The sequence below is a fragment of the Madurella fahalii genome (genome assembly GCF_045866475.1).
Source record: "Madurella fahalii IFM 68171 DNA, scaffold_2, whole genome shotgun sequence".
Taxonomy (NCBI): Eukaryota; Fungi; Ascomycota; class Sordariomycetes; order Sordariales; genus Madurella; species Madurella fahalii.
The window spans coordinates 4,158,793-4,167,422 of NW_027263972.1; the positions used below are offsets into that span (position 1 = coordinate 4,158,793).

The 8,630-nt window shown below is 49.6% G+C and overlaps 3 protein-coding genes across 3 annotated transcripts; 1 reads left to right on the top strand and 2 right to left on the bottom strand.

Annotated features, from left to right (window-relative positions):
• Positions 1-326: 326 nt before the first annotated feature.
• On the bottom strand, positions 327-782 carry MFIFM68171_03990 (uncharacterized protein; the record flags this gene model as incomplete). The annotated part of the gene is made up of 1 exon (XM_071059410.1): positions 327-782. The coding sequence occupies one exon, from the start codon at positions 780-782 to the stop codon at positions 327-329; it is 456 nt and encodes a 151-aa protein (XP_070915511.1).
• Positions 783-1,354: 572 nt separating this feature from the next.
• Positions 1,355-2,231, bottom strand: MFIFM68171_03991 (uncharacterized protein; the record flags this gene model as incomplete). Its single annotated transcript, XM_071059411.1, has 2 exons — positions 1,355-1,573; positions 1,641-2,231. The coding sequence occupies 2 exons, from the start codon at positions 2,229-2,231 to the stop codon at positions 1,355-1,357; spliced, it is 810 nt and encodes a 269-aa protein (XP_070915512.1).
• A 2,123-nt stretch (positions 2,232-4,354) lies between these two features.
• On the top strand, positions 4,355-5,407 carry MFIFM68171_03992 (uncharacterized protein; the record flags this gene model as incomplete). The annotated part of the gene is made up of 2 exons (XM_071059412.1): positions 4,355-4,576; positions 4,640-5,407. 2 exons carry the CDS (start codon positions 4,355-4,357, stop codon positions 5,405-5,407), a joined length of 990 nt encoding a protein of 329 aa, XP_070915513.1.
• Positions 5,408-8,630: the final 3,223 nt, after the last annotated feature.

The following is an 8,630-nucleotide window of genomic DNA, read 5'->3' on the forward strand; positions in this document are numbered from 1 at the left end:
GCAAAGAGGGGTATGTGGGAGCAAAAAAAATGGTGAGCGCGGGGCTCCCCCTGATCACGGCTGTATTACTTTCCAATGTACTGTACCTCACCTTACCTAACTAATTGGATGGGGCCTATGGGGAACCCTTCCTGTGATCTGCAGCTGGTAGCACCACATGGTCGCGAGAGTGGGAAATTTGGTGTTGTTTTATTGCTGCTGCTATGCCGGCGCTGGATGGGCTGCTCCGTCTCAGCAGCGTGACCGGAGTTTCATGTAGCACCGATCATCGCTATCCACCTCGGGAGTCAATAAAGCATCTCTAAATATTCTCAATTTCTGAATCTCTACGCCGCTTTCGCCCCTAGCTCCCTTGCCATCTCACCCTTCTCAGCCATCTCATCAAGCACCCTTTCGGCCGTCTTCATTGCGTCCACCCCGGCAGGCACACCGCAATACGTCGTGCAGTGCAGGATAGCTTCGCGAATTTCGAGCTCCGAGAGACCATTGTTCCTAGCGCCTCGTATGTGGACCGCCAGCTCCGGTGCTCGGTTGAGCGCCATGAGCATTCCAATGTTGAGTAGACTGCGCTGTTTACGGTCGAGCCCGGGCCGTGTCCAGGCATATCCCCAACACCATTCCGTCACGAGTTCCTGTCCCGGTCGCGAGAACTCGGTCGAGCCGTTGGCGAGAGCCCGGTCAACATACGTGTTTCCAACCACGCTGCGACGTACTGCGAGGCCGGCGTCGAATAGCTGCTTGTGCAGGTCATCGAACTGAGGGTCTGTGCTGCTCGGGGCCATTGTGTCGCCTGTAAGGGACTTTGTGATGGTTTTGCTCACGTAATAGAGTTAGAAAGGGCAGCAGTGGCGTGTACTAGCGATGCCCATTCGAGAATGACACTGCTCCAGGTATGACCCAAAAGCTTTTCTACACCCGGGTGTCTTGAACGGGGGCGGAGGTACATATTCGACTCCCGGAGCGCTTTTGGGCGGGGGTTGCTAGCAGTTGATGAGAAGCCCCCAAATTAAGCCTGTCTTGGAGAACTTGACATTTCCCCGCCCAGGAAGTGGGATAATGAAAGCTGGGTGTTAATTAGAAACCCCATCATCCCAAATCCCGTAGCAACCTAACCATTCAGAACTTTCAGAGGCGGGAGTTGCATTTTACGGGAAACGCACATTTGTACCGAATGCTACGATTGCGCTTCTGTATACCCAATGGCTTGATCTTTATAAGCGCATTCAGGTAGGACTCCTCTATTTCATGGGCCGATGCAATTCCGGTTACGAATTCATTGGGCGCTCAATGACAAGTACTACACTCAAAGTATAGAGGCAAATGACATGTCCCACTGCTCTCCTATGTTTATACCCTAGGCAGCGGATGCAGAAGTCGCTGACAACAACTCGGTAATGATTGGTGCCGCCACGTGGGCCGTGTGCAAGCCCAGCAACGTAGCAATCTCCAATACTTCGAGTATCTCTTGCGGTGTCGCACCGTAGCCAAGCGCGTTCTTCATGTGAAGCTTCAAGCCGGGAACATATAGATGAGTAGCGGCAGCATCGAAGGCACAGTATACGAGCTCTTTCATCTGTATGTAATGTTAGCCATATGGTAACTTTCCCATTCAAATCGGGTGTTCCCTGATACTTGCATACCTTTGGCTCCAGTGCACCTCTGCCGCCAGACTCTCTACCGCCGACGTCTTTGGTCCAAGGCACGCTCGAGAATTCCAGATAGGCCTCAAAGAAGTCGGGGTCAAGCCTAAGGAAGTCTTCCCAGAACGCATGCCAATAGCCCCTTTTCTGGGTGAATTCCTTCTTCAGTTCCACCTGTCTTCCGTCGTAGGCACGCGTAATCTCGTCTTCGTACTTGCCCTCCTCCTTCAAGACTTCAACTAACAATGGCACGCCGATGTTGCAAGCGTGAATCCCGAGCGTACTTGACAACTCTATCACTTCGAGGATCTCGTGGACATTCGCTCCCTCCTTCAATGCTTCCGATACGTGTACGCGTATTCCTGGAGCGTAAAGATGCGTGGCCGCGCTATCGACAGCGAGGGATATTAGGGCCTGGTTCTTGCGCGAAAGGTGGGATTTCCGACGCGGCACTGAAGCCAGGGAAAGACTCGCGGAGAAGAAAGGAGGGTCAAGCGCCAGGAGGGATGCCCAGCCGGAGTGAAAGGCTTCAGTGCCCAGCTGAGCATCGAACCTGTCCTTTAGGTCTGTCTTTTGTTGTTCTGTCGCCATAATGAATGGACTCGCCGCACCCGGTGCCACGCGTGACAAGGCGGCCCATCCGAGCGTTGATATATGCCCAGAATAGCATCCCCGCATCCCGCACGTTTGCTCGGTATGGGATAATCTAAGTAATCTCAAGAATGGATAGGTAGAGGCCTAATTTGATATTTAGCTCTGATCCCATTACCCTATGGAAGACTCAACCCAGAACTAGCTTCCCTACGCCTGCTTAGCCCCCGGGAGCCAATTTAGAGACGCTCAGCTTATATTGAGCTATGCCGAACATTCAATAGTACGCGGTTCTGAGTCCAGGGCAACATACGCGAAGTGCACGCCTAGGTAAATGCGGCATTAGGTAGCAAGGCTCGGGAATGAGGGGAGAGGGTAGGGCGAAGGATGCACGTGATGAGGGGAAAGTGTAAATATGTTTTAGCATGGCGGGGTTGAGGGGAAGGTTGGGGTAGAGCAAATTGCAGTCTGGGCCTCGACATGCTGAGATAGTGTGACTGCGACAGAGATGATGACAACGGGACGTGTTTGATCATCAGTGTAGAGCACAAAAAACACCAAGGGAAAGAGCGCAGTGAGGGACAATGAACTTAGCTATCACCGGAACAATCAATGCTACAAACCTCGTTGCCCCTATGATTCCGGTTTAGTACCAAAAAATCGACTTCGATTTTTGGGATCAGTCTCCCACTCAACATCATGCGCAAACACTACTTCAACCCCCTTTTTCTCTAGACACCTGATCCGTTGTATTGTCTCTTCCGCCTTGGCACGGTCGGCATGAATGCAGCACACATGGCCATTGCTGTCCAGCCACTCCCCGATCTCCTTTTCTTGTCGCATAATGCGACGGTCGTGGCAAGCATCCCCAGCAAGGTAGATCCAGCTATCACTGCCAGTGCGGGCTAAGAGATTGATATGTCCCGGAAGATGGCCTGGTGCGTCTACGATATAGAGGCTGCCATCTTGGAACACGTCTAGGGTTGCCGGGAGCTCACCTAGGGGTCTCCATGGCCCGAGAAAACCAGTAGGGGAACGTGTTGCAGTTGTGACGGCCGTATAAGCGGCCTCGGCTCCGTTTGTGCTCCTCGGCTTGGGAAGTTGAATGGTCCGGGATGGACTCAGCAGGTCTGCTTCGAAGGATGAGTGACCACCCCGAAGTGAAGCGCTTCTGCCATGCAGTACATCCAGCGATCCGTGGCCGACCACAAATATGCTTTTTGGGAAATCTCGCGGGTCGCCAACGTGATCCCAGTGGACCTTCGGAACAGACCAGTTAGAAAAGATACAATACAATCAGATATGACCACTGGAGTTACTGTTACGCACATGTGAGTAGATGACATAGTCAATGTCATTGGGTGTCAGCCCGCCTGCCTTCAAACTTCGGACCACATCCGGGTCGGTTGTCATGGGCTGGCGCGTGGCGATGTGGCGGCGAATAGGTTCAGAATACTGATCGACATCTCGGCGTAGGCCAAGGTCGAGTACAATGCGTGTTGTAACTTGAGTCGAGGGGTGGGTGTGCTGCACGAGCCAACATAGCGAAGGTACAGTCTTGCGTGCCCCTACCGCCGCCGGCCGGACAAACTGTTCCTCAGGAAGAGAGAAGTGCCCGGCCGAGAGTGCATGCACCTGGACAGTCGTAGACATTGCTGCTGATTTCTTGTTGATCTACAAGGTTGGTGAGTTGGACTCACAGGCCGAGAGAGTACAATAGAGTCTCCTTGATTTTTACAAGTAGGGATGAATTTGGGCTAGGTATCAGCTCGCTCTCTTCCTGTCGGAAGTTCGTCCATTTATCTCAGGCATACTGTGAGACTTGGCCCGGCTGTCACTTCGTTGGTCAGGGGCTATTGCTGCGGGTGGGCTGAAAAGACGCTGACGCTTGGGGTGCCTGTGGGGTAAGTTGGAGGGGAGAGCTGATATCGCTCCGGGCTCACAGACAACTGATCTGTTTCCCCGCATTGCCCGCTATCCCCAGGGGAAGGTGGTGCTAGTACTCCGAGCCACAGTCACCGAATCAACAAGAGTTAGGCTGGTTCTCCTCGATTGCCACAGCCACCCGCCTTGCATACGTGATCCTAACCGGTCAAGCTTCATTCGCACACGACGCGCTCACTATGCCATCCTCAACTGGTAGCGGGTCACTTCCGAGCTTCGTGGGGTTCATCGGTGTAGGAGCAATGGGAAAACCCATGGTGCTCAACCTTGCAAGGAATCTTCCACCCGGGTCGCAAATACACGTCCACGACACCATGGATGCCCCTGTAAATGAGCTTCGCAACCGCCTGCCTGACATGGTTGTCAAAAGTGCCTGCGCAAGAGAAGCTGCGGAGAAGTCAGTAAGTTCACACTCCATAATGCTTGATGGACCGTCTCCTAAGGCCAACCCGTTAACCTACCAGGATGTTGTCATCACCATGTTACCCGAGGGAATTCATGTCAGGTCTGTTTACCTTGACCCGGATACGGGCATTATTGCAGCCCTATCCTCCTCCTCAACGCCCAAACTCCTTATCGATTGCTCCACCATCGATACCGCGACCAACCTAGACGTCAAAACGGAGCTTGTGGCTACCTCGCCTACGGTTGCTTTCTACGATGCTCCCGTGAGCGGTGGGGTCCTCGGGGCCGTGAATGGCACTATGGCCTTCTTCCTCGGTTGCTCATCCTCTGATCCCAACGTGCCGCGGCTGACTTCCCTACTACGGACCATGGGCGGGAAGGTGATAGAGTGTGGTGGGCCGTCGCTGGGTCTCGCTGCAAAACTGTCCAATAATTACCTCTCGGGTATCATCACGATTGCGTGCGCTGAAGCCATGGATATGGGAATGCGGGCGGGCATTGACGCCCGTGTGCTGGCCTCGGTTTTTGCTGCTGGCACCGCGCAAAATACTATCTGCGATGTTTTCAACCCAGTTCCTGGAGTATGTCCGCAAGCGCCTCCCTCAAATAGGTACCAGGGCGGGTTCCGTGTGCAGTTGATGAGGAAGGACATTGGCCTGGCTGTAGACATGGCAAGAAGGGTGGGGTCTAGAAACGCTTTAGGAACGAGTAGCCTAGGAGTCTACGTTGCGGCGAGCGAGGCAGCTGATTGCCGAGATCTAGATTCAAGGGTAGTGTATCGGTACCTAGGCGGGAGAGAGGATTGGGAGAACAAGAAAGTGCAATAGATATCATTAACGTGACCCACACAGACCGGCCACCCATAGATGCTGGCCATGCCCAATTACACTATCTCGAACTAATCAAGCCACAGTCAGGAACAACTTCAACCCCTTCCAGAACCACCAAAATTATCGTAATTTGATGGTACCCGTGCCACACCACACTTATCTCGCTCAGTCCCTTGGAACATGTCACAATTTGACCAACTGACCTATCGAAAGGCGGACGGAAAGTGCAGGTTCCAGGCGGGACCGACCAGTCAGGAAAAGGGTGTCTGCCGCTCTGTGCGTTCCGCTTAGAGCAAACAGAGTAGCTGTAAACGATGTCTATAAAAGCCATTCCTTAGGTACTCCTAGAAGATTTAGGGAGTTCTGTAAGAGGGCGCGCAGTAAAGCACTCTGCCAATGAACCAAAAGATCCGCCAGTTCAATCACTCCGTGATTGAACGCTGCACACCACTTGCTTATATCACGTACCCGGGGCTGCGCCCTCAGCCGGTCCCGTGACAAGTTCTCTAGTAAGTAATATAACTTACTAGCTTAGCTATTATTAAGATATTACTCATACGATTATTATAACCCTTTAGATTTTACTGAATCTACTATCCTTAGACTCAGATACTTTATAGAATCCTTTCAGATATTAGAAACTGGGACGGATTTATTATATATTACTTACTCTACCTTGATTCTATTACAATTCGTACTAAAGTATCTTCAAGATATCGACTACTTAAACCTAAGTTAACTATCACAACTTGACTATTGGAAGGCAGATAGAAAAGTGTGGGTCCCGAGCGGGGGCTAGCCAGTTAAGAAAAGAGTATCTGCCACTCTGTGCGCTCCGTGCAGAGCAAACAGAGCAGCTACGAACTGTCAGATCAAAAAATGGGATTTTTGTGAGAAGAGGAGACTGAAAGGATGATTCGCATTGTAGGAGCAGCGTCTGCGCGGCTATCGCTTCTAAGGAGGTGGTAGATAACAGTGTTGAACTCTGAATCTTCTAAGACTTCCGGCGAAGCCGGCAATTTATAGGCCTCTAACCCTAGCAGTACCCCTCCTGTACCTGATACCCTCCTATACCTAACACCCTTCTGTATCTGATAAGATACTCCTCCTTGCTTAGGTTCTTCCTGGAACCTGTATAGAGCTCTCTCCAACTAACTAGCTACGTAACAGATACTTCTTAACTGCGCGATTATAGTTGCAATGAATTGACTGTGCTTGCAATAAGCTAACTAACTTTCTCAAAGGCCAAATCGAATTAACTGACTTTCTTAAAGGCTAAACCGAATTAACTAACTGTAGCAAGCTAACTAACTGTGAGGATCAAGGATCCAAGGGTATTAGGACCAGAGTGCCTGGGTACGAGCAGTGCACGCGCAACGTAGGAGCAGAGTGCTCGTTAGGGGTGGGATGGTGGTCTCATTGAACTCTGTCTCTCTCCTAAGTCCTGTCTTCCACCCCCTCTTTATACCCTGCGATGACAACGTCTGGGCTCACTTACCCCGCTCGCTGCCCCGTCATCGACCTTGCTTGTACGCTCCTTCGACGCTCCTCTGACGCGATATCCTCGCCCTTCTGGCCTAGCGTTGTTGTTGCTTTTGCGACCCCGCCGGCGCTGCGGCTTCGGGGCTTCCGTCCTGCGCCCACGCCGACCTTACCCAGCCGGTCCTCACACTAACTCTCTCTCGAAGGCTGAATTAAACTAATTAATTACTGTCTACAACTATATAAAAGGTACTTTTTAACTATATAACTACAGCTATAATGAACTAACTAACTCTAGAAGGCTAAATTGGATTGACTAACTATAGCGAACTGACTAACTCTCCTTCAAAGGCCGAATTGAACTAACTGATTACTATCTACAACTGCGTAAAAGGTGCTTTTTAACTACATAATTATAGCTGCAACGAACTAACTGACTCTCAAAGGCTAAATTGAACTGATTGACTTTCTCGAAACTAAATCGAATTGACTGACTACCTCTCTCTCCCTAAGGTTCCTCCTAGAACCCGTACCTTAAATTACTAGCTAGTAAAATCAGTTATAGACATTAAAGCTACTTAGACACATCGTAAGCAGTAACACTACTCTATAATAGAATTCGTCCCTTCAATCCTAATCCTCTAAGATAAATGCTTGTAGTATACCTCTCTAGCTTCTGTATACAGGTCTACTGAATAGAGATATAGCTTAAGAGTAAGCCTACTCATATATTATCTTATAAGACCAACGCTCTTTTATAGTGTCTATACTCCTCTATAGTAGAGCTCCTGGTTACCCTCACTACCCACTATCTCGCTCCTCTAAGGTTGCTTGATGGCAGTAAATACTAGGCTTATACTTATCTAATAAGCTCGTTGACTAATTACTTCTTTTAATATCTTTTAAATGCTATACCTGAGTATTAGAGTAACTCCAACGGCCTAATAGATCTTGCTTAATAAAGGGTCTTCCTCTATATAGGGCTTCTTATGATTCTCAAGGATTTCTCACAACTCTCAAGCAACGAACTCAATCCTATCTAGTAAAGGAGCTCTCTCCTATACAGGACTTCTTACGGCTTTTAAGGACTTCTCGTAGCTTTCAAGCAGCGAACTTAATCCTGCCTAGCAGAGGGGCTCCCTCTTGTTAGAACTATAGTTTGTAGCACCCACTTGATTAACTAGACTCGTTGGGTACAGATCTACACACATCTAGAAGGTCTTCATCAAATGGGCTAGGTAGTTACCCTGTTGTTATCTATTCTTGTTATACTGCAGATATTGCTCAGGGAGCAGGGAGCTTAGAAAGATAGCTCCTAAACGCACCTGTTATATAATCTGACACCTATTGGCAGATGCTCTCAGCTGTACAAAGTGAGTCGCTGATTTATGACAACGGTCCTCATTTCTAACACACCTCTCCAGTTGAGCCCATAGGGCTCAACTGGCTCAAATCACCCAGAAATACTCAAATCGCTTATATCCATTATAGGCCGTCAGATCAATTATAATCCATCAAAATATCTCTATCATAATCCTTCACCACTGCTTCTACTATACCTAGTTACTCCTACTACTAATCTTGTACTTCTCTACACTCTACCAGTCTATCTTCTATATCTACAGAGCTTATCTAGGCTATAAAGCGATTGTAGTTCTCCCTACTCAGTACCTTTATAAGGCCGTCCACAATTATCTCGGCATTCTTTATGAGAGGGTCTTTTCGGACTATGAGAAAA